Source organism: Carassius gibelio, chromosome B16 (genome assembly GCF_023724105.1).
Source record: "Carassius gibelio isolate Cgi1373 ecotype wild population from Czech Republic chromosome B16, carGib1.2-hapl.c, whole genome shotgun sequence".
Taxonomy (NCBI): domain Eukaryota; kingdom Metazoa; phylum Chordata; class Actinopteri; order Cypriniformes; family Cyprinidae; genus Carassius; species Carassius gibelio.
Window position 1 is genome coordinate 28,706,379 of NC_068411.1, and position 26,501 is coordinate 28,732,879.

At 36.9% G+C, this 26,501-nt stretch overlaps 1 protein-coding gene across 1 annotated transcript in view; it reads right to left on the minus strand.

The window, feature by feature from the left end:
- Positions 1-26,501, minus strand: part of LOC127974684 (eukaryotic translation initiation factor 3 subunit H-A) — a 59,432-nt gene that overhangs the window by 20,404 nt on the left and 12,527 nt on the right. Inside the window, exons 2-3 of the mRNA XM_052578137.1 lie at positions 23,792-23,948; positions 1,815-1,982 (exon numbers count right to left, since the gene is read on the minus strand). Coding sequence (XP_052434097.1) covers positions 1,815-1,982; positions 23,792-23,948 — 325 coding nt within the window. The remainder of the gene's footprint in view (positions 1-1,814; positions 1,983-23,791; positions 23,949-26,501) is intronic.

A 26,501-nucleotide genomic window follows, 5' to 3' on the forward strand; every position in this document is an offset into this window, starting at 1 on the left:
GCGAGTCACTTCATATAAATATTAACATAAAAGCACATGTTAAATGCACAACTGTTAAAAAAAAAAACTGCCTAAGTGCATAAATCGCCTTAAAGTCAGGTGAGATTTCACAATGTCTTTCACAATGTCGCAGTGCATTTCCACTCAAAACAGTTTTCTCAATAAGGGTCAGATTGGCTACAACTAAAACTGCAGGACTTCTTTCCTTGGTATGCAGAGAGATGTGAGCAGATTTTTATTTAGCCTTTAATATATCAGCTTGCATTATTGATGGGTTTAAAGGGGGCATGATTAAATATAAAGGACGGCACGGCAGTGTGGCAGTCGAAGCTGTGAACCGTGTGTTGAATTCAGGGCAGAAAATACTCGGGTTCCTGAGTACACCCTTCACCCAACATTGTCCTCGTGCAATTTACACTTATGCATTTGACAGAGGCTTTCATCTGAAGCCACTTGCATTGCATTCAAGGCATACATTTTGCAAGTTTGTGTATCATACACTTGACCTTGCAATATGCTTTACCAGCTCAACAACAACCACAAGATACTTTAATCCTCAAGACAGCAACAACTTATATATAATATAAGTTCACCGAAACAACAAGAAAGCGGTCCATTTAAAGCTGCAGTCGGTAACTTTTAACGCTCTAGCGGTTAATAAACAGAACTGCTTGCGTCTTGCGGAAGAACATCGTAGCCGGAACTACTTCTCTCTGTTTATGTCTATGAAGAATCACAAAGGTACTGGGTTACTCCGCGCGGTACCCCTGAAGCAATCTAAAATAGTCCGAATATAAACACTTATTATAGATGTACCCTAGTGATTCAGGACAAGCTAAAAACACGGTTTGGAAAATGGATTCATGGTGTACTCGCTTATTATATACATTTTTCTACATTTTGAACACAAACAAAGTTACGGACCGCAGCTCTGATTGGTTGTTTCTTAACCAGGAGCGATGGAGTTTCTGGGAGGAGCCAGAGGAGCCTGATTTTTTCACAGATTATCTGTTTCATATTCTACTGTCAGGACATAATGACAGGTTTAACAAATATGTAAAAAATATATTTTTACAAAAGTTACCTAATGCAGCTTTAAAAAAGCAATTAATCTGCAACATTGCAAAAGTAAAGTGGGAGCATGGAAAACTACCAAACTTTTTTTTATACCTGATAGAAATAGTTGATTCTAACTCTGATTCTAAAGACATTTAAAATGTTATTATTACGACCATTAATATGTCTGTGGGTCAAAAATAAAACTAAAATTAAATAAGAACTATGTATTTTATGACACTGACTGTTTTAAAAAAAACACGCAGATGTGGTGGATATGATGCGTAACACAAGTACCTTATTCAACTGCTTAAAATGCATTTTAAAATGCAGTCTTGTATTTTAAGGTGAAGTCTAATTTCTCTGGCACTTGTTTAAACAGAAAAACATCTTGTCTTCCATTCTAACTATTCTTTGCTAATCTATTAGGTGGTGTCAAGGTAAAATTCATAATTCAGTGTGTTTAAGGATTTTTTTTTGAATTACAATAAATGTTTACAACAATAATATTTTAGTCTTTCTACTTAAAATTCTCATTTAATTAAATGTATCTAATTTTTGTTGAATGTCCTATCAATTTCTGAGTGAAAATTGCTAGTATTGAAATAACTAAGCAGAGTAAATGTATTTAACAATAATAATAAACCTTGAAGAGCATTTATATTTGCATATTCTAACATCCAAAGGAAGGTTGAATGCTGAACGTGCGGCTGTGAATGCACCGTGGGCATCTTGTGTTAATAACTAATGAGACTCACCATAAATAAGCACCACAGACTCTTCGATTGCATGCTGGTAGCTGAACTGTGAGTCCAGCAGGGCTCGGCTGACAAAAGAGCCATAGTACGTGGACTGATACCAGCCGACGTGGAGATGGTCGATGTTCACATGCCGGAGACTCCTCATCATCTCCATCTGGTATTGAACTGGAAAAGATGAAGAGAGAGAGCACAAGAGAGAGAAGATGAGTTTCTATCTGCTATATGAGAAATGATTGAGCTGGGTAAAGAAAGTCTGACATTTCCAGGGCCGTTCATTAGTCAAAGACATCAAGCTAGTGCATCATGGGAGAGCATCAGAGTGAGGAGCTGGAAGAACAATGGCTGGGTAGATTCCCAATATCAAATTTCCCCAGTGCACATTCAATTCAACCACGCATAATACTAATGCAGTGCCTTCATAACGGTGTGTGATGGATTAGACACGGTTTCATCTAACATTCTTCATTATAACTCGCCTACATCCAGTTATTGTACAGATATGAAAAAAATGCAACTAAAAGAGATTAGACATGTTCAAATCAGCTGTACAATGCCACAGAAAAAAAAAAAGAGAAGAAGTTTTCTTTGTTTAGCACTTTTCCCAAGCCAAAGGTCACTTTACAATAAGATAAATTTACATTTTTATATTTCTAACACTTAATTTATTGTAAGAATAATAATGCTGTGTTCTTAAATTCTTCAAATAAGTAGATTAAATTATTATTATTATTATTATCCTCATCATCATCATCATCACTATCATTATTATTATCATTATTATATTTCTAATATTACTTTTAATAAATATAAATGATATGCATTCTCTGTTGTTGTTGTGAAAATAGTAGTAAATAAAGAGTACTTGAGAGGTTTGTTAACACCACGAAATACAGTAGCACACAGTTATGTTCAACAAAAAAATAAAAAATACACATTTTAAATAATTATTTACTATTATTTACTTTAAATATTACTTAATTTAAATATTTAAATACAAATTTTAAAGCTTAAAAAACATTAAAAACATATTAAAATATAAATACTATCTAACAATTATAATTATTCTATTTAAAAATAATTTTAAGTTTAAAAATGTTAATTTAATAATAAGAAAAAGAAAATCATATGAAAAACTAACAGACTACATGAAAAAAACAAAAAAAAACAAACAAAAACAGGAACAAATAATATTTAAAAAGTAAAACTGTGTTTACAGTTACACTCTTATAATGCATGCTATTCCGGAGTTTAAAAGCAGAAACATGAAGCGTTTATCTCAGATAAAGCGCTTACATTAATTCTTTCTTCCAAACAAGTGCTACTTGAGCTGTAAAGTTGTCAAAATCATGCTTTCAGCAGTCGGACTACATTTCCAGGCAGATGAACTTTAGTTATGCAGATGCTTGCCTTAGCAAACAGCGCTAATAAACCCCAGCAGCACACCTCCTAGGAATACTACATCCTAATCCGATAAGTCTCAATACAAATTTTAGGTGCACTCTCTGTAAAAAACTGCAAGCCTCTGCAAGTTTGCTCGAGTGATCTGGCACAGCCAGACAGGAGAAAAGAGAGAAGAAGGGCAGCAGATTATGGGGAGAGATGTCAGCTCTTCAGAATGCCGGGTGAAGAGGGGACAGCGGTGAACTTTAACAAGGATTTACACAGGGACAGCTCACTTTCGGCTAGAGGAGACATCTGCAGGAGAGGAGGGAGGCAGATGAATCGCTCTGAACAAACGAGGCAGACTCCACACCTTGACTCAGATGTAGCTGCTTATAAATAAACCCTACTGGGAGGCAAGCAAATGTGCCACGCACACTCCAGGAGACAGCGTTAAAGAGAGTTGAATTCAAGTCGATTCAAATCCATGCACTGGGGAAAGTTTAATTGCCTGTGCCAGCTTTTCCAGGCAATTGGAGAAGCAGGATAGAGAACCGTGGGATGAGGAATGGTTGGGTCGCCTCCTGTTGAAGAGCAGGATCCTGACATGCTGTCACCACTCTGTGACTTTATGGGATTCAAGCACCACTGGATGAAAGCAAAAGAAAGGAAATTGCCTTGAAGAAAGAAGCACCTGTCTAAAGTTGTTGAAGTACCGTGTTTTTCTCCAGACACAGGACGGGACTGACAGTTATCTACTCAAACACAGATCTGCTCATGCAATTCTTGGGCAACATGTTGCAAGTCTTGTTGAACATAATTATGTGTGCTAGTGTATTTCGTGGTGGTAACAAACCTCTCAAGTACTCAAGGGAGCAATAGAGTTAACCTCAATAGCCAGGGTCAGTAAACCTGATGCGTTACTCTGGCAGCTAGATATAAACAAGTCGACTTGTTGAGCACATTTTCTTTAAGTGTTTGATCTGCTAATACAGTAGTTGACCTGAAAAAAAAAAAAAAAACTGGACATACAAGACTATTTAGACTAGAGACTGACTGCTACTGCTTTATTTTATTTACTACTTCATTCACAACAACAACAAAATGTATACCATTTATATTTATTAGAAGTATTATTAGAAATAATAATGATAATAATAATAATAATAATAATACTAGTGATGATGAAAATAATAAAAAGAATAAGAATTTTTAGAAGAATTTAAGAACACAACATTATTATTCTTACAATAAATTATGGTATTAAGTATTATAAATATAAAAAATTTAATTTTAATCTAAAATAATTTAATTTAAAACAATAACTGCTATTATAAATTATGTAACTATTTAATTAATAATAACAACTAACAAAAATAGGCACTATTTATAGTAGACAACTTAGAAATATATTATTATTATTATTATTATTATATTTATAAAATAATGTTGTTTTAGGCTTTGTCAAATGGTTAAGATGCACATCAAAATAGTTTTTATTATTATTATTATTATTATTATTATTATTATTATTATTATTATTATTATTATCATCCAGATATTAAATAATAATTCAGGCAATACATTATTAATTTTGTGCCTTTACCAGTGAGCAATGTTTTGGGCACTATTGTTTTTGTAATCACTTATTTAGAGAATAAATATTAAGAAAACAACAACCAAACATTGGTTAAATAGACAGTATATCTGCATTAAATCTAACTTATATGGTGAGAAAGCAGTGGGCACTTGAAATACTCTGACACCGTTCAAAACACAATAATAACAAAGAAGTTGCTTGCATACGACTAGAAGTATTTCACTCGACTTGCACAGAGTATATTCTGTGCCTTCCCAACATTACAGTCTCAAGTTGGAAGAAGGGCATTTGGAAACAAAACAAGATAAATCTAAAAACACACAACAATTACTCCAGACTGACTGCATCTGTATGTGGACTGGCAAACACTCAACAGGTGTTTCTGAGGCCCACCATCACTACAGCCACAAGATGCAGCAAATCTGCACGGACACAATATTTCACCAAACAAAAAAAATCTCCTCAAATATCAAGAGGATTATGCCTCAGAGTTCGCATGTGTACAAAAGACAAACTCAAGTCTAAAATTGGTGTTGGCTTAAGAAAAACCATATCAGATGAGAGCCCTTAAGCATAATATTTCCCAGCGGAGACGGAAACGGTTGCCTACACAACTCCGTGCGGGAAAACATGGACAAAACACCAACATAATGCAAAACATTAGCTTGCCTTAAAAGCACAGCCGCTCTTGTGTCACAGAGCCAGCTTGATCAAAGCACAATACAGTGGAAGAACTATTCTTCATTTCCGTTCCATGCTTCAAGCAGCACTCTCGGGTCTCAGCAGCAGGTGATATTCCTCCGAGAAGAGCACTTCTACCAATCGTGCGGAACAGCGCGCCGGCAAAACTCTTCCTTTTGCTATTCCACGTCCATCCCATTCCACTTCTCTGAAGGCAGGTGACTGACAGCCTACATATCCAGCGGTCGGTCCCGGAGCTGCGTGCGCAGAATAAATTCAGCGCAAGCGTTTGCTTTGGCAAATACGAGCGTGCCCACCAGGCCTAACAACTAAATTCATCACTGCTAGGTCCTGACAGGCGACGCTGAATATGAATGAGACGCTGAGATGTAATTTGTTCCGAAACTCTTGGTTGGCTTCCTCCAAGCGAATGCACAAGGGGGCGACGTTTTAAAGAACTAAATTGAAGCCAAACAAGCGATTCAAATCTTCAAGCCTCAAAATAAACACTCTCACGGCCCCGCTTCCAGTGGAAAGACAGCTCTGCCACAGTAAACAATCCCTACAGTGCTGTAAAAGCTGATAGGTATGAGGCAATACATTCAGCTCGAGATGCAATTTGCATTCCCATGGAAGCCTCACAATGACACTTTCCTCATATGAAACCCTCTAAAAATACCCATGCTAAATGAGGCACGGATGAGAGGACGTTTACGCAACTTTTACAATAGTCACCAAAGGAAAGGTAAAGCATGAAATACCGACTTTATGTCGCAACAATGAGCACAATGGCTTTTAAACCTCCAGTAGTGCGCGCTATGTTTTTTAGGGCAAAAATCCACCATCTAACATGGGATGCAAATGCATTAGTCATCGGTTTCAAAACAAAAAAGGAAAACACTTCAGAGCAAGGGTTCTCCCTTCGCATAAATTACTTTTGAACAGGGGTATTTCACGGCGATAACTCTCTCCCTTGATCTTCACATAAAGCCCAAGTCTCATTTACGGCCGAAAGCTGGGATTGCAATGCATTGCGTCCCATTGTTGCGGTGGCTAAAGGTTCTCATTGTGGCTGTATAATTCAAAGGCTTTTGTGCGCACCCGGGACTTGAGGGTCGAACCCCACCCGAGCCGAATTACTTAGACTCTGTTACGCCACCACGGGAAGGACCATTAATTTCATGATACGCTGGGTTCTGCTGTCAAGCCTCGAGTGTGAAACACAAGTCGAGTGGGAGGCAAAAACGTCATTACCTGGACGAGGGCTGACATTTGATTTGTCAGCGACTGTGCCGGAAAATTCTTCCCCTGACGAAATCTGCCATTAGGCCAACACGGCTTTCTATGTAGAATGACACAGGTAATAAGAGCTGGTGTCAGGCTGGAGAATAATTTATTGCCTTTCATGGGGCCTGATTTCTTAGTGTCAGTGAAACCATGAATTCCGTTTGGCAAACAGGCCCGTCAAACATGAGAGCAATAACTGGTGTCTGGAATTGCACGCTTTCACATCCACCACTTCTCGGGTCATGTACCGCTCAGGCACACATTGTAATTCATCAAGGCTTGGAGTTCCAAATGGATTGCTTATTATTGGCCAGGGCTGATAGACTGAGCCGTAGGCTAGAAGACATGAAGTATAATGCCAGTGCAATTTCTTTCGACTCTCTTTTTCTGCACGTCCATTAGCAGCATGGCACCACCAAACAGAAGTAGCATACGAAATCAAACATCAAGGACATGTTTCGCACCACAGGTCCATCTGTAATGTGTTCTCCCACGTTTCCAATACTCACGACACGCATCGGATTTACGACCAATTCGCCGTAGTGCAAGAACTGGCCGAGGAGCTGCAGCGAGGATGTTCTTGATCATGTCAGATAGGAGTAGCTGAACACTGAATTCCTTGGAGAATTTACATAGATGGTCGATGGTAGGCACTCCCAACAGCAATAACATGTTTGAGTTCAATAATATTGACCAATGGTTAAAAAATGTGTCTGTGTGTGTGTGGGGGGGGAGGGACTTGGAAAAAGAATGCAAAGATTGGAATATAAAAAGAAAATGACTATTGAAATGCAGCACTAATGCAGAGTAAATGCAAGATTTTTTGTAAAGAATATTTCATCTTTTTAGGGTTCAATTATATTGGTCAAAATTTGAAAAAAAGAGACTTAAAATAGAAAAAATATGATTTGACAGTGACTTGAAAAGTATGACTTTAAAAATGAATAAGATTGGAATTTTAAAAATAAATGACTTGAAACAACTAATGGAGAACAACTAAAAAATTATATATAAAAAAAGCATTTTAAAAAGCATTTTAAGCATATTTCTGAGAAACTAAATTTTATAGTTCAAATCTGAAAAAAGATAACTATGCACAAAACCTAATTTAAGGTGGAACTGTATTATATAAAGGTTTGATGTTATTGCATTTATTGCAACATATGAAAGTTATCTATTCATAATGGTGCACCTAAGACTAACAACCACGATTTACAGCTTCATCTACATGTCATCTAAATTGCACAGCCAAAGATTCATGCCTCAAATAACCATCAGACCCACACTAACGATTAGGCAGATTACAACCATATTCAGAACCAGAACCTCCAAGGATAATCAACCTGGATTTCAACTTCATTTTCCTCCTAATGTACCTTAAAAATAAGCTACGACCATACCAAAAGACAATGCCATGGCTCCTTCAGGCCACAGCGGTGACAATCAAATGGACAGAGATCTGCATTATGCATGCGTCTCAGCCTTCCAAAGCTGCAATTCTTTAATTTGATATGGCTGTGCGGCCTGCGTGATGCTACTGCAAAATGGGCAATCTGAAGCGCCAGCTTAATCCCCAAAAAAAGATTAAACCAGATGATTTGAAACCACCGCTGTGCACATTCAACCAACAAAGGTCAACACCGGGCCCTCTGACACCCACCATTCTTCCATTTGAAATAACAAGATCCCTCCCGTTGTGGCAATCTACTGCGTCACTGCTTCCACTCTGCAAGGTCTGCCAACACCAGATGAGGCTGCAGTATGGAAAAAAAGGATCCTGGTTCATTAAGTACAAACCACAGCGAGAATTAATACAGAGACAGCAGGCCAACAGCATTACCTCACTCTAGAGCATTGTGGGCATTAGTCAGGGTAAACGCCACATTTAATTTAACGCAAATGAAAATGAGGCTGTGAGGGAAAGATTTTGGTGTCAACCATTTAGACAACAAAAAATCTATTCATCTAGAATTGTTCTCTGGTTGAGTTGTGCACAATTCAATTGGAGAATTGGCTCCTGCTCAATTCATCAGTGTGAATATGAATCGAACTGGCAGCAGGACATTCTGTTAGAAATCGACAGGAATAGGAATTTATGGAACTACAATTCAAACAACTGACAGGTAATGCATTCGGTAAAGTTTTTCCACCTCAGTGAACAAGCTAACTCATTAAATATGATGAAATGCATAAACTAAGTACACATTTCAACAGATGACATTTCCAAATTCAATATCTAGCAGCCTGAATCCTAAGACCTTTTTTTTTTTTTTAAAAATCTAAACATTCAAAGACAATATCTTAAGTCTGTCTTGACAAACATTGCTTTTTCAATTCAATTTTATTTGTATAACACTTTTCACAAGATATTATTTCAAAGCAGCTTTACAGAAAAAGTAAAATCAGTATTACCATTCTGTTAATTTGTTAAGGTTTTTGAAATTTGTTTTAATTGCACCTTGTTACATTCAAGGACAAACAGCATTCAAATAAATTCAATACAAATTCCGGGACTGAATTTGAATTTTAAAGTCATTTTCAGTTTAATTTTGAATGGTGCAATGGCTCAACAACCCTGGCTGCCTCATACCTAAGGCTTTTAATGACCCGACAAGTCCACTACAGTCCATCGAGTCCAAGTTCATTCATAATTCAGTCCCAAGTTCTCCAAATCTCCAATGCATCTTACAGAAATGTCACATGTCCAAACAAGACATGAATCCGCAACCAGCCTAAAGACCAATGAGTTGATTAAAAAAGTAGTTTTGCACATCTTAATTAAGACTCAAGAAAAATGGCATCCACCCCAACCAAGCTCCCTAGCAGATGCTGCATGTCAAGCTCATTGTGGATGCAACAGTCGATGGGAAGATAATAAAAGCACATTCTTCATGAGAAGCCAACCGGAAGGCATGGGAAATCTCAGAAAGAGAGTAAGCCGGTGCTGGTGCCCGTGCCCGAAAATGGTCCATGAGGAGAATCCCATGGGACTAGTGAAGAGCACGGTGCAAAGAAAGAGAAGTAAAAGGGTGGGCAAAGCACAACAGCTTGAATGATGGAATGTATTTGTCAAATGAAGGGTTGCTTTGGTCGACTCCCGTCCCATTAGAGCATAAGATATTGACTTGTATAAAGCAGCCTGATGTTTATGTTCCCCTCTGCTTTTCTGCAGCAGTGGCAGCGATGCATTCCTCCCGGCGTAGAAGGGTGTCAGGCACACACTCTCTTAACTAAGATTAATTGCAGCTAATCTGCGATGCCCGGTGGAACACGGAACAAAGAGAGCCTCAGATCCTATTATGCAGCTGCTCGCGAGGAGAAAATTAGCTAGCTTGCCTCGCCGACACCGGACGAGACGTGGGAGCTCGATGTGTTGTATGCTTCCAGTCACACATGCATCTGTCAGTAAGACAGCAAGAAAACACGTGCGGTGGCATGTCACCATGACACTCCCTCTGCATTTCACGCAATCCCCATCCCTCCCGCTGGCTGAGAAAGAAGGACAGAAGGAAATGCATGCGCTCGCTCCCTCTGAACCCCATCCTGGTGCACATCTGCAAATGGTGCATGATTTCATATTTCACACTTGTTCTGCAGAAAACACGGATGGCGAGCCTCTAATTACCGGTAGGGGATTTCAAGTGCCGCTACGAGAAGATTCAGTACGACTTACATTGGCACAACATCAGAATAACAAGGACGAGTGCTCTGGCATGCTAGGACGGAAAGGGATTTGCTCGTCCCTCGTTGTTTGATGCAACAACAGGCAAAACAAGGGCCTCTTTTCACATCTGCAGAAAGACTGCATCTTATATGGACTCTACATGAGGACAAACACAACAATGAATCACGTGGTTCAACCTGAACGCAATATTTCAAGTAGTCAATTAAGCGGGAACCCTCTAGGGAGGTGAAAAACACTAAGTATTTTACGCAGTAGTGCCTTATTGCTGCCTGCTGGATGAAATATGGCCCTTCGGAGAAGCAGATTATAACAAGCATTAGCCAACAGCCATTATAATAGCTACCGTCATTGTTTTACATTCTTATATTATTATTAGGTTTGTGTTTGGCATCTTTACTCCTAGAAACCGGCGATGTCTATGAACATTTTGGCTGAAGTTTACAATAAGTTTATGCAAAATCCAATGTTTAGTAGCATGTTAAAGCATGCTATGGACAGAAATCCAGTTTTGACAAGGTTTTGTTGTCAAAAAGGCGGCAGAAGAGATAGCGCAACAATAATGATATGTGAATAATCCCGCCCACTCTAAAGTGGTATTAAACTGCAGTGGAAATGCAAACCGACTGAGCCAAGTCAAGCCGTGTCGTACTGTCGTAACATGCAGTGGAAAAGCGCCATAAAATTGCAGTTGACTGGATTTAGCCAAATTAACTTCAATGAACTGGATGATGGTTGAATAGGATAAAATGTTTGTAACAATTTCCAAGGTTTATTTTGTTAATGTGTAGGCATCAAGAATTAATAACTAATTTTTACAACATTCATTAAATATGCATGGTTACATAATGTTTGTTAATCACATTTAATGAATATAAAATTAAATGAATAATGACCATTTTCATTGCAAGGTAAATAGACACAAACAGGCTTCGTTGAAAACTACAATAAAACTACACAAATCTTATAATCCTTCATAGATTTCTGATGAAAAATAATGTTAACCTACCTGAAAATCGGAACCGCTTAAATGAAAACACAAACTTAAACATTAATAATACAAATAAAATTGCATTTAACAAAACAAACGTAAAAACTTTGTTTTAAATTCAAAATGTAACTGACAGTAATGACAGCATCAAAATATTTGAATAACGTATTCCTACTTAATATTGAATTACAGTTGGTCTATTTAAACACTTTACCTTTACACTGCATAGATGCATCAAGTTCTGTTTTCATTTATGACACATGCTGAATGTCACTTTATTTTAGCCAAAACCAAAGCCTAAAATCAAACTTCCCAAAACTTTAACACTGTTCTTCTGCTACCATGCAAGTGCTGCCATTTCCTTGTGGAAATGCACATCTAGTTTGTAGATTAATTATCCAATGTAATATGATTGTGACATGTCAGTTCACAGCCTTTCATAATCTGACAGATGGCTCTTAATTCTGTTGACGTGCTGGCAAAGTGCAACTTGAAGAGCTCTGCTGCTGTTCAGCTGTAATGCTAATTTGAAAAATACATGCCATTTTACAACAATATGAATCACAGTTTTCAAAACATGTCAGTGTGGAGAGTAGAGCAATTTACATTATTTTGTAGTTTTTTTGTTTGTTAGTTTTTTTACATAAAATTACTGACTGCATCTGGATTCCAGTCCAATTTCAGCTATTATTCTTTTTGTGTAAATACTATTGACTAGTTCTTATTATAAGTCAAATGTCTAGAACAGGGGTGCCCAGACTCAGTCCTGCTGGGTCGGTGTCCTGCAGAGTTTAGCTCCAACTTGCCTCAACACACCTGCTGGGAAGTTTCTAGTCTGCCTAGTAATAGCTTGATTGGCTGGTTCAGGTGTGTCTGATTGGGGTTGGAGCTCAACTCTGCAGAACACTGAGTTTTGAAACCCGACTAAAAGACTATCCTTGCAAAAAACAATTTCTACCTGATGGGGTTAGATCTGAGCAAATCTAGAAAATTCATAGAAATTATTCATGATTCTTCCAGGCCAAAACAAACAAACAAAAAAAAAACATTTCTCCAAGCCAGGTTTGCTGTATATGCAGAGAGCGATAGAAAATAAAGACATCAGTGGCACCCAGGGACGTGACTTCATACCTTCAAATGCTTCCCTTCATCCGACTGTGGAGTCACAGTGGCGTGATTCCCGGAAGATACGTGCTAGTCACTGTGGCTGATCTTGTGATTAATTATGCCTTGGGAGAGGTGCAGAGCAATCTACTAAAACCCTGGACAGGACACATTCAGTGGTGGCATCAGGGACCATTAATAAATCAGGCCATTTAAGTAGAAGATGGGAACACTGCCAGGGTCATGATGGCGGGGCACGTCCCCTGAGAAACCAAACGGGAAATGGATCGTGATTCCTCACTGATTAACTTACCCTTAAGGTGCACATTAGAATCCAGAGGTTCAGGTGTCTGATAGTTCTCAAGGTTTCCTGCCAGGTGCTTCATGAAACCTCTAGAGGTTTACAGTGAAACTGTATTAGTTCTGCCAGATCATGGTTGAAGTGTCGATGCCAAATTCAACTCAATTTGAAAAAACTAAAGTCAGATATGACAAGATGTGACTCGATTAGAAAGAAATGGGAATGCCACTTAAATTTACAACCAATTGTATATTTAACTGCCAAGCAGCAAATTTTCACTAATTTAAATAAAGGTGATCTAAAATATAATTAATATCACCTAACCTTATTCATTGCAACTAACCCTGAAGTACCAAAAAAATTACTTTAAATCCTGACAACAGCTGACAACATACAACATCTGTCCAGAAGTGCTTCCATTTACAACAGTGATTACAAGCTAGATTATTTATTTTAATTATATATTAAATTATTCAATTTTGAATATGGATATTTCTCACCATAACCGGATTGATTTGCTACAGGAGGCCTTTGTTCACCCCCCGTGTCATGTGAGATACTTTTATTTATGGAAGGGCACTTTTTATTTTACTTCTTTTGGACTGAAGCACTGCAACACAAACTGATTGCAACGATAGAGCTTGGAATAGCCAGGACAATTTTTAATACATCTCCGATTGGATTCATCTGAAATGCCTCGGGGGTGAAGTAAACAGCCTAATTTTATTTTTTGGGTGAACTAATCCTTTAAGCCGTTTCTAAGTAAGATCCAAATCCAAGTTCCAAGAAAGAGCATTAAGAAAAAGCTACTATAATATGGTAACTCCAGTAAAAGTAAAAAGTATAAGCTTAAACTAGATAATTTATGCCACTTAAAGTTTCAATGCCATGGCTGCATTACCACCTTAATAACTTAAATTATTCATTATTCAACACTCCATCATTAATTTCTTACACATACCATTTACTTCATGTAAAACTACTCATAATGTGATTTAAGGTTTTAGTCCTACAGTTCAAAAAACACATGTATGAAATCTCAGGAGGTACTTCAGGCAAGTAATTTAACATTATAAGAAGTCAGCTGATCTGACAAAAGACAATGTCAATGGATTTTAGTAGCTCAAGTTCGTTACAAAGGGGTGAAAACACCCGTCCTGACCTGTCGTACATGTGAACAGCACAGGCCAGATAGAAAGTTTGTTAGATTCAATGCAGAGGGGTGCGGTGGGCTAGATAAGCTTATCTAAGGGCCACATTGTGGGTCTAATCTTAGAGCAGCGCACATGGCTGGCAGTGCTTGTCCCTGTAGGGTCCGCTTAATCGATAACCGCCGCACACCTAAAGCTTTCAGCCTGTCTCGCCCACGTCTCGCCCAGTTCCCTCGTCGTGAAGCCCCAATGTCATCTCTCACCTCCCTTTGCATGAGCTCAATGAATCAGCAGATGTCAGAAGATCCCCGGAAACTTGAATCAAGTTCAGGGTCGCTGCTTTCAGCGATGTGTGCAGATATTCAACCAATAATCAAGCGCACCGCATCTATTCTTCCCGGCGCTCACGCTGGTGCTGGGATGAGCTCCACCGTAATCAATCTGCTCTCTGACTGTTTCCACGTCAGCTTGCCAGACCGCCAGCCAAACGCCAGCCCACCTCCACTCACAAACACGGTACAAAACAGGGCATATAAACCCTAGACTCATACTTTCAAAGGTTGGAAAGCCTGTTATCAAAATTTGGGACATCTAAAGAGAGTTTATCTATCGTTGAGTGTTAGAAAAAAACTGGGTACAACTTTGTGTTATGGGACAAAATTCACCCACATTGGTTTATTAATGCAATTTTGCCAAAAATCGTCATTATGAAAAAATTAAAGATTCACGTAAAAATAGAACACCTCTACCAGGGCTCCAAACAAAAAAATCGACTTAGGAGCTATAGGCTCCTATAAGAAAAAAACTTAGGTGCCAAATGATTTTTTTAGGTGCCACAGAATAAACATGTTTTACGTGTTTTATTTAAATTTATTTATTTTACATTTTAACTTTTTAATCATACTGATGTGTTTATGTCTCATCTTTTCTTGACTTTATCAGCATTTTAATCCATCTTGTAGATGACCTGGGAATGAAGGTTCACTTAAAGTGGGAGCTAAATGTCTTTTCCAACTTGAAATATACAGTCATGCGATGTTTATTACACAAAATCTGTTTCAATATCATGGACCATAAGCATCACTTGGCCCCTGAGTATAGTTTGGGGTCCTCCTCAATGCATCCTGTAAATGTTGTCATACTATCTTAAAAAATAAAGGTGCTTCATGATACCATAGTAGAACCTTTTTTTCCTGTCTAAATGGTTTCATAAAGAACCTTTAACATTTGAAGACAATAACAGATTATGAAAAGGTAACCAAAATTGTTCTGTGAAGAACCTTTTAAGCTCCTTTATTTTTAGGAGTGCATGTCTTTCACACTTTCAGTCTGTTTTTCTTAATTAGTAAAATAAAATTTTATAGGAGGAGATGAATCATGTAGACAACAGGTTAAGTAAAAATATAAAAATTCAATAGCTCATAAATATAGCAAAATGCTCCTCTTTATAGTTATTTTTCTAGCTGACTGATGAGCTTATGGACACCGAAAGGTTACTGAGGTTAATATTACGTTGCAATGTTTACAAGCTATACACGTTTTCCACAGTTTGAAAGTGTTGTACTGTAGAATATCTTATAAAATAGCCTACCTTTTGATGTTAATTCATGTTCATTATGTACTCTAGTAGTCATCGAGTTAAAAACATCTCAACTTTTCAGAATCCCGCAAGCGCACCGCAGATCATGTGACAAGAACCAACCAATCAGCTTCATCCTTTCCAGGACCAAAGTTGAAAGCTCAGCTAAGATGAAGGAACAGCTGATCATAGCTGTATATGGATAGCCATTTTTAAATAAATTTTGTAACAGAGCTACTGCAAGCGATTTTTATTTCGGCAAATCCATTTATCCTTTGCTGAAATTTACGCGTCTTCATGGAGAGAGCACGTCATGGTTGCTTAGCAAAGGCAGACGCCTCAGGAGCTCTTCTGTCCGAGCGCTTTGAAAAGGAGAAAGCGGCGCGCCTAGCATTTTCCACGCGTTTTTAGTCGCGATATGTGAACGGCACCTTAAAGAGCACCAAAAATGTATTTATTGTTTGAATTTTGTTATGAATTTGGAATAATTTTAAAGCTCATACTTTGTAAATTAAAAAGTAACAAAGCACAAAGCGATTACTGAACGGCAAGTGCACTTCAAATAATGAAGTTCATGCATTAACAGAACACAGCATGGACTAAGATCTTGTTAAGAAGAAGCCTTATGATTATAAACGAGAACTGTTAACGATATTGCCAATATCCACACAGATGACAGCTTTACCTGTTGTAGTTTGTTCAAGTTATGAACGAAATAGGCCCTGTTTTTCTGCACTTTCTCTTCAAGTCTCCATCATTTCTCTCTCTCTCGCGCGTTTGTCAGGTGTGTGTCAGCGCTGCTGCGCGGCAGATGAGGACTGTTTAAAACTCTTCTTCCCACTTCGATGCGCATTCTCTCAATGCGCGAACATAACAAAATGTGTGAATGCAAAACAATCAGGAAAAAAGGCATTACATGCAATTTTTAAGAGATAACATGTAAATACATAGGCATAGTTGCCAGTGGCAACCTCAGCAAAGACTTCACTCGCATTTTAATCGACCGTTTCAGTCGCAGTTTGGAGCCCTGTCTACACTAGATTATGAGACTAAATATAGAATATGTGGGAAATTCTGTTGTCTTAGTGGTCAGTTTGACTCGTTTTTATATTTTATTTAAAACAAATTGTGCTTTTTACTTGTCATGACTAGTATAATTACAAGTATAAAAATGCTATTTGTACTTTCTCTGCCTTTTTGTTAGGTCTGGTTCTCAAACTCTTGGGTAAAATGGATTTCTCACACTCCTTTTCAGTGCTGCAACAGTCTAGTCTAACTGATATATATATATATATATATAAACACTAACCACCAAAATCAACCTTTGACAGATCTTCTGACTGTGAAACTTAAATATAGAAACAGTAAATGCTCCATTATGATTCAGAGGCTGAGTCTTCAGTTTCACATAAACTGCTTTCCACCGGACTCTTTGACATTTTTTTCTAAGGGTTGATTCTTTCAAATTGCATGTAAACCAAAGGGGTCAATTTCACCTTTCAAAACACACTGAAACTTTGTATGCATATTACTTAGAACTATTTAAATTTCCAAAAGAAATAATTAGTTTAACCAGTATTTTATGCAATTTGAATGTCAAGTGTTAAAAACACATTTTTGTAATGGTCTAACAACTACATAAATGTCAAAATTAATTCAAATTAATTCTGAATGATATGGTCACTCAGTAAAGTTTACCTAAAAATGTTTGACTGTACTTCTTAATAAACTTTTACTTCACAAATTGCAGAAAAGAAAACCCCACTTGTTTGATAACTTTCACTTACAATAACTTAGGTAATGGTTGAGCTTGAAAAATAGTGTCAGCAGCACTATTGTAAACCTGCAGAAAATGCACATTTCCTCATCTACACTTTTATTAATTTATCCAAAGACCCTTACGAATGAAAAACATCACAAGAACCCTGTCAGAGCCAACAATATTCATAGGATTCAATGCCAGACATCGTAGAAAGCTATTGATTTTCCAAAGAAGGGAAACACAGAATATGAATATATGTTTCAAATTTACATAAAAAAATATTTCAAATATAAATTAACATTTCATGCTACACTTGGGTTACATAGTAGCTTCTCTTATCTAACAGTTCCCACAAAAAAGCATGGAAAGTGGCTTAAACATTCCCAAAAAACCCTCAGCCCTTCCTTTGGTCCCGAATGCCAACTTATCTTACATTTTTAAAAGAACCACAATAAAAGAGAAACCCAATAATGTCACCCGATAAAAACTTTAGGGACTACCCAACAGAATATCAGGAGCAAACATAAGAAACTTTCCTTCGGCGTCCTATAGACGGGCAATCTGCTGCAATTTAAGCTCTACTTATACACATCCCATTACTCATCATGCACGGACAGACAGGAAAAACACACCATGAGCTTGATAGGATGGAATGACTGATGAGCTACAAGTGTGGTCTTTGAGACAGGACTTACCAGGCAGCTCACGTTGAGCCAAACTACATTACCACACAGGCAGAATTTTCTTTCATGTAGGGATGTCAAAACTACCTGTACTTTGGGATCAAGTCTAGCCTATATAAAATTAAGACATCAGCAATAAAATGCAACGACACTAGCTACAATATCTTTACAACAAAGCACCGACTCAACTCAGTGACAGACAGCTGCTTTCAACTCCCTGCATGCAGTCAGTAGTTGACCGATAACCTCATAAGGAACTACAAAAACATGTCAGATCAGAAGAATGAGGGTCCAAAGCTATCAATATAGATCAACAAACCATCTACAGAAGAAAACGGAGACTCAAGCCTCTTCTAACTAGGGATGTGCGAGGCTAGTCAACTAAACAGAACTGCAGCTGCTAAGTTAGCCAGCTAGTCGAAATGTAGCAATTTTAAAATTTATTTCTGAAAATAATACATTATTATGAAAAGCGAATATCTGGAGCAGAAAACAAAATCATTTCATTTTACCTCAGTCTTTGCATGACAACGTTTTCTTCGTTCACTTGTTGCTGGACCAGAGAAATGTCTAGCAGGAAGACGAGTAAGGTGAGGAGGTGTATTTAACGGTTTAAAGGGGGAAACATTAGGAATGAAAGGGTCGGGAACTGACCTTCTTCAGAAAGGTTTTATTGACATTTTTCATGAAATCGACATATAGTGCCTGATAAAATAGTGTGTATATGCACAGCGCTGCTTTGTTTACAGGAGTAACCATGATGTATTTCTGCTTGTTCAAAAGTGCCACCTGCTGTCAGAGATATTTTCATTCACCCTGTCTGCTGTTTTATTATAATTAATAATTTGCACACAATGTTTTCTGAGGGTTTCCTACTTTTGACAAGCAAGTTACAAAATTTCCATTTAAACGTCAGTGAAAATAGTTCACATCACTACTTCTAACAACAATTGCAAGGTTATGTTAGTTTAAGTAAAGTTCTGAAGCGCCATAAGCAAAGTGTGCTTTTGGACAATATTGGCAAACTCTTTTTGTGATGCATTTGCACTGACAAATGACAACATTTCATCAATACAAAATATGAATTTAGAATATAATATAGTAGTGCTATTTATAAACATTCTTTAAAGTGGGTTTTAATTGGTCTTATGTACCAATCTTAAACCTGGCAATCAATCAGCAGTGCTATAAATGGTGCTTTAAACCACCAACAGCCACGTTTCCACTGTCGGGCGAAAATTGGGCGTGCTAGTGTGTACCAGTTGCGTTTCCACTGTCACTTATGGTGCTTGATCATTCCTAGTTAGTGCTTCCTTTGGGCCAACGGCCTGGGTTTTTTGGCCCAACGTAAACCTTGGACCAAAGCGGGCCAGCTGGTAGTAATCATGGTAAATGCGACTACTTGAAGAAATCAGACGTCTGCTTATTCTCTATCACAATCGTGTATTTATTTAGTAACATATTTTATTTTATTTAGTCATAAGTCTCATCTCGAAAGTTTAGCTCCGCGTAGCCTTTGTCATGAAAATATAATCATGTTTTGTAATTTTGTAATGTTTTTGTAATCTGGTAATCAGGCATCACAGCTGCAACTAGAGCATGTTTGACTGTATAATATATATATATATTTCCAGTAATCAAAACTAATAATAACTGCAAGTTATTTTAATGCCATTTATGCCACAAAATCATGAATTAAATATTTTAAAAAATCAAAAGGGAAAGTATGAATAAATAAAAGAATAGGGCATGACATGCATTTACGCTAGCATTTCAGTGTGCTTCATTGCAACATTAATTTAAATATTTAATCATTTCAATGTACATTTAATTCATTTATTCTGTTAAATCTTTCTATAGTTGTGACAATTTTCATTTGTTAAATGACTGGGTTCACTAGCATAATTTATTGCAGTTTAAAAATCAGTATGGAGAACAGAGAAATTTTACTGGTGGCAAAAACTTGAATTACTAATCTACTTTCATGTACTGTTGATAGTGAACAGCAAGAGACCAGCCTCTTGATCTATTGGCTGCGTTGAAATAACAGAGTGCATCCCTGTGGTAAATATATGAGCAGATGTACAGTACCTCAGTTCAGGCCTGCTCTTATCACGGCAAGTGTATCTCTGTATCCACATAACAGACATTGCTGTATTGATTCAAGCCATGGCAGCATTAGGGAGCGATATTTCTTACGCTGGCTGCAGAGATAAAGCAGAGTCTCCGGTTTGGTCTCTGGTCCAGCTGCATCTGGACTTGCAGCTTGTTAGTGCTCTGCCCAGCCAAACGCTTCAACACCGCTAACAAGCAGCCTCTAACGACAAGGTCATTCACTCAGTCAAAGTGCCAAGGATGGGGGTTGACCTCTTCATGACGCCTGACGCCAGGCCGATAAAGGTCCAGGAGATAATTACAACCACCGCTGGACCAGACCAGTGCAGAAAACTAATAAACACTTCCTACCATGGAGAGAACGATGCAATGCTACAGCTGGAGAGGGAAAACGGCAATAAGGGCAAGTCGAACTGGAAATAACTGCAGTATAACCCTCCCTTAGTGTACGATACGAAAATCAATGTAAGATTAGAGATGCACAATCAATTAAAGAGCCAGTAAGATGAAAATTCTAAGCTTCCTATCACTGTTTATAAGTCCTGTACAATAGGTTTAAATCCATCCAAGGTTAAAAAAACATTGTCATTTTGTCAAAATATCATTTTAAAATTACCTCAATTCTCAGAGATCCCCAAACGGTTCGCGTGAAGCTGTTCAAAAAATTCAGTTTCCTCAAACCCCACCTTTCGGTAGCATACTGTGTTCTGATTGGTCAACTGACATAGTCAGTTTTGATTGGATGTTCCGCACACAACTTCATGGTAAACAATGCGTTAGCATCTTTATGGGATGAATTATGTCTTATTCCTCTCATCGCGAAGCAAACCGTAAAATAAAAAACTTGAACAGTCTCGCTGCTTTTTCTTCTGTGTGGGTGTATTCAAGCCGCGCGCTTCAGTTTGAATCTGAATAGCGCGTTCAACGCGGGGGCGTGGTCACATTAGAAGGGAGACATGAAAAACAGACATCGCGTTGTTTTCATATGGATTACTTTATCACAGAATATCTGTTAGCAGCACTTGTTACACTTCATTTTAATGACGTGTTTGTACATGACAATCAGCGCAGACAGGCAGCAGACAGCACACATACTGATAAGACGCTCGGGAGAAAACAAACACATAACTTCATAATCATACTTCGCGTTGTGATTCGGAGATGCTCGTCGTTCTAAATAAAGTTGGTAATGAACCCTCTTTTATGGCCAAATCCTTTGAAAATCCCTCCTTGTACTCACCAAGATTAGAAAAGCAGTCATCAGTGAAATGTTGTGAACACTACAAGGATTTGTTGAACTGATCTGGTATTGTGGTAAAAATGAATTTTAGCCATTGGTTCTTCTGATCTTCATTCTTTGGCAGTGAAAATAAAACAAACTTGCCTTTACAATTAAAAACACACTGTCTCCTCGACATGATGCTCTCACACCAACCAGTTTCTCTCAAGACGGTAGGCGGAGATTATTATGCAAAGTGTTCTAGTGACGTACATAGAGATGGGCAAAAGATTTGAAATCTATAATGACTCGTTTCAGCGATTCAGAGTCGACTCCTTACTTTAGAAGCCAATAACTTTATAAATCGTGTACTTTTTGGTTTAATTACTTTGCACATTGTTTACACTGATGGACAGCTACATCATACACTGTAATACAGGTACTTTTTGATTTGCCATCTGTGTGGCTCTTTAAAACAATCAAGACTATTGAGTGAATTAATAAACTGTTTAAATGCAGAGGTGTTTAAATTAGCCAGAATGCAAAAATGACAACGTACAAAATGATTGGCATTATTTTGATTTACTATATGTTGTGCCAAATACAAAGTAGCATGTAATAGGGCTGGACGATTAATCGAAAAAGAATCAAAACTGAAATTTATAACCTCAAACTGATTTAATTTTCCTCTCGGTCATTTCTTTTTTTTTTAATCCTATTAATACTTTTCTCTTAAAAACATACTACCACGTCAGCGCTATACGGACGGATTACAGGAGATATACGTTATTTTCTACTTTTCGTAAGACACTATTTAAAAAGTGTTTTGTTTGCAAGAGACGCTGCTTATTTTCATTTGACATGGAAGTATTAATTTATTTTGTTTGTAAAAAAAAAAGTTATTTTCTATTTTTTAGGACACTTACTTATTACTATAAAACTGAATTGGGACTTTTTTTATAAGATGTCTTCATTTCAAACAATCTTTGATTTCCATTGTTCAAAATATTCAACAAATATATATCAATAATTTTAAAAGATGAAAAATGCACTCTTTCATAAAAAACAAACAAACATATTACCATATTTAATAAGAGAGTATTTTTACACTACAACACAAAAAAAAAAAATATCACAACACAATTGTAATCGAGGTAAAGTGTTTAAATAATTGAGGTTTTGTTTTTAGGTCCACTCTTAGAAGAGCAAAATAAAACAAATTTTATTAAAATAAAACAACAACAACATCAATAATAATAATATGCATTTAAAATCTAGGACTTTTGACAATAATTGTGATGATTGTGATTAATCTCATAATTGCTGAACAGTTTTGATGAAGCAAAATTAATCTATTTTTATTAGAATAGAACAAAAACTATTAAAACATTTTAAAAGAAACATCTTTTTACCATTAAAATATTATATTATATTTATATTTATTGTTTAATAATTTATTATTATTATTATTTTTATTATTATTATAATTTTTTTTTAATATTTTATACATTTTATAATAATAACTATTTTAATAGAATTCTGCTACTTTTTCTCCTCCTCCTATTAATACTCCTACAACTAATAATAATAATTATTATTATCATCATTATTAATTGTTATTTGCTATTATTTATTAGTCTAATATATTTAATTTAAATACATATACACACATATATATATATATATATAAATATATATATATATATATATATATATATATATATATATATATATATATATATATATATAAATATATATATATGTACACACACACACACATACACATGTATATATATATATATATATATATATATATATATATATATATATATATATATATATATATATATATATATTACACCACAGAACCTCAAATAACCCTTGGAGCTCCAGTTTAAAAAAAAAAAGTGGTTTAGACAGCTTCATTTATTGCAGTGGGAGTGTTGGTGGGAATCAAAGAGCTGCGTTAAACTGTAAATTTGCAGTGACAGCTTTAGTGATTACAATGAGAGTGTTCTAGCATTGCTGCACTGCTTGCTTTCCGTGTAATTTCTTCCAAATATGAAGAGTTTTCTTTTTCATGCTGCTAAGAGGATCAGAGTTGACCATTTAGTCACTGTCTTGATTTAATGATGTATAAAACAGCAATTAATTCATTCAGAAACACTGCTCGCAGCTTGTTTCGGATGTGTAGAGACATAAAATACAGTCGCCCCACATAAAGCAGGTATTTTAATGTAAACTCTATTCATCAAAACGAATCGTGATTATGCTATAAAAAAAAATAATAAATACAAGCGAAAAGCAATTCCCCTTTTCACAGTTCTCTCACCCTGAAATCCAAATAATCGCTCTCTCGCCGCTTCCCAGAGCGCCAAGCGCAATCATCAATGATTAACCGTCCAGAGAATGGAGCTCTGGAGATTGCGTGCACCTCACCTTCATCGAACTCGACATCATCTTCGGTGTGCTGGGGGAAGGGGAAGCAGTTTGTGATCTCCAGACGGTCTTCAACCACCAGTCCAAGCAGAACACCCTGAACCACCTCACTACCCTGGCCCTCCTCCTGGTAGTGCTTAATGATCTTCAACACCACCTGCAGACGCACAAACAACAGCCTGATCAGGAACCTAAGAGGAAACATTTCTGGCCAAACCAAATTTGGGCCTGCCGAAGCAAATTGAATAATATATGATGCAATTTCTCCCCCTAAAGGCATTTAAAGTGTCTTTGTGTCGCCTTTGCAGAAGCGACAGTGGGCAGAAATAACATTTATATAGGTTTATTGCACGAAGATTTGCGAGGTGTAACCAGGTACGCAATTTCATGTGCATACACACACACACTTGTGTGAACTGGTTTAGGTTTTTGTCAAAAAACACACACACATCTTAATGCAAGACACAACAGGTGAATAGGGTAAAAGTTTAACTGAGACAAGTTTTCTCAAATGTATAAATATGCAAGAGGCATCATCTTATTAAATATGCATTAATTTGCATACATTTGGAACAATCTGAACATAGGATAAAGCCAGGTTCAAAATTCTTGTTGACATTGGAGTTAAAGGTTTGTACAGAGGAGATTCTGGTCACTCCATAAATTGAAAAACACCGTCATTATCCAGAGAACACACATACATTTTCACCATGTTTTTAGGAATAAAATGCCATAAAAATCATTAAAATTATATATTAACATCTGTAAAATCTTCCAGAATATAGATAAGAATAAAGGGTTGCACTTTATTTTACAGTACGTGTACTAACATGTACTGATAGTGGTTCAGGGTTAGTACCTAGTTGTTACATAGTTATTGTAATTACTATAATAAGTATATAGTATCTACATGAGGAACAAGACTGTAAAATAAAGTGCTACCGAATAAAGCTAGTAAGTAAGGTGTATGTAAGTTCTGCCGAAGTAGAGAATTCTGTGCAGATTTCTCTCCTAATTCAGATGAGACAACTTTTTTAGAGAAAACCAATTATGGATAATATTTTTTTTTTTTTTTTTTCAGAAGCAATAGTTTTAATTTGATCTTGAATCATTAAAGATTTCTCAATGGATAGGTTTACTACAAAAATGAAGCTTTTCATCACATAATATAATAACTGATTTACCGGACTGGTGAGGAATACCTGTGAACTATTGTGATGTTTTTAATCAGCTGTTTGGACTCTCATTCTGACGGCACCCAATCACTGCTGAGCAATTTCCCCAAATCTGTTCCCAATCCCATGAAGAAACAAACTCCTCTCCTCCTCTGGGATGGCTTTAGCGTGAGTACATTTTCAGCAAATTTCTATTCCTTTTAAAAGCTCTGAATTTCCTGACCCCAATCAGGCATGTTTCTACATAAAAAAATACATTGGAGAACAATAATATTCAGACGTTCTGTACATAGTTGTGTATAATTAAGATGCAGTAAACAAGAATCCATTTCAGCTGACCACTGGTTATCGGACGACCTAAGAAAGATGTTAATTCAAGGCTTATGTCTGCTCAAGTTGCTTTAGATGGCTCTCGTGAGAATATTAATGTGTAAGCTTCGATTTCAAGATTGGCAGAGAGGGAAAATATCAATCAGTCTGCGCTCAAATCAGCCATGAATGTGCAGAGCTGAAGTTGGAGAGCTAAATGGAAGATTGTTCCTCCATCTTAACATGGTACTTTGCGACCACTCAGAGCAGAAAAAGATGGAGAAAGACCTGGGGTTAATGGAAGAACAAATACACTCACTGTCTAATTACGCCTTCTGAACAGCCTCTCTGAATACCAATGCATTCAGGCTTTTTTCTTCTCCTAAGTCCTACAGAAGCAAGAACTCTTCTTCAACCCCATTGAGAGAGCCAGTTCACTCCGCCCAAGGCCTGATGGGATACGTTCGTTTTTCTCAGAAGGGACACAGCACTTCATAGCGCCAATATCTGATGGGGAACTAAAGTGCATCAGAACATCTGTAATTTCATACAGAGTGTCGAGGCGGGAGATGCATTTAGAGCATATGGACGCTGCACAGACGAGGCGGAAGTCATACATTTACAGTTACTTCAGCAGATAAGAGTGGGCCAAACCAATTCCAACCTCAAATCACTGCTGTAAGTGCTATTTAAAAAAAAATGTAGGCTATATACTGGGACACATGGTTTTATGACATTAGGTTCCATTAATGGTTCTCGAATGCTTATATTGTTTCACCAAAGTTGACAGTAGACCTGCTAAAATATCAGCCGACTGGAATCAAGTACTCGCATTTGAAAGTGGAAATGATGCAGATTCTTTTAAAAACGCATCTGTTCTGTTCATTTTTCTAATGCAAGAACTAATCTGTATTTGTCATTTAACAGGTTTAGTGTGTAAATACTAACTGGCTCATGCAGAAATCACTTCAGAAGCTTGAGGAAGTGTCCAATCAGGTAGCTCATTAAATATTTATGAGCCAAAACCTTTACAACTGTAGGATTTGTTCATTCTAAAGCTGATTGGCACATGCTTCACATCATTCTGTGATTCAGCAAGTTATGCATGCTGTGTAAATGTCATGTGGTGTGATTAATATACATGAGCAAACTTTGCTTAGTATAGATGACCACAAAAATGAGAACCTCAAAATATACAATCGTTTAAAATAACTTAATGAAAAACA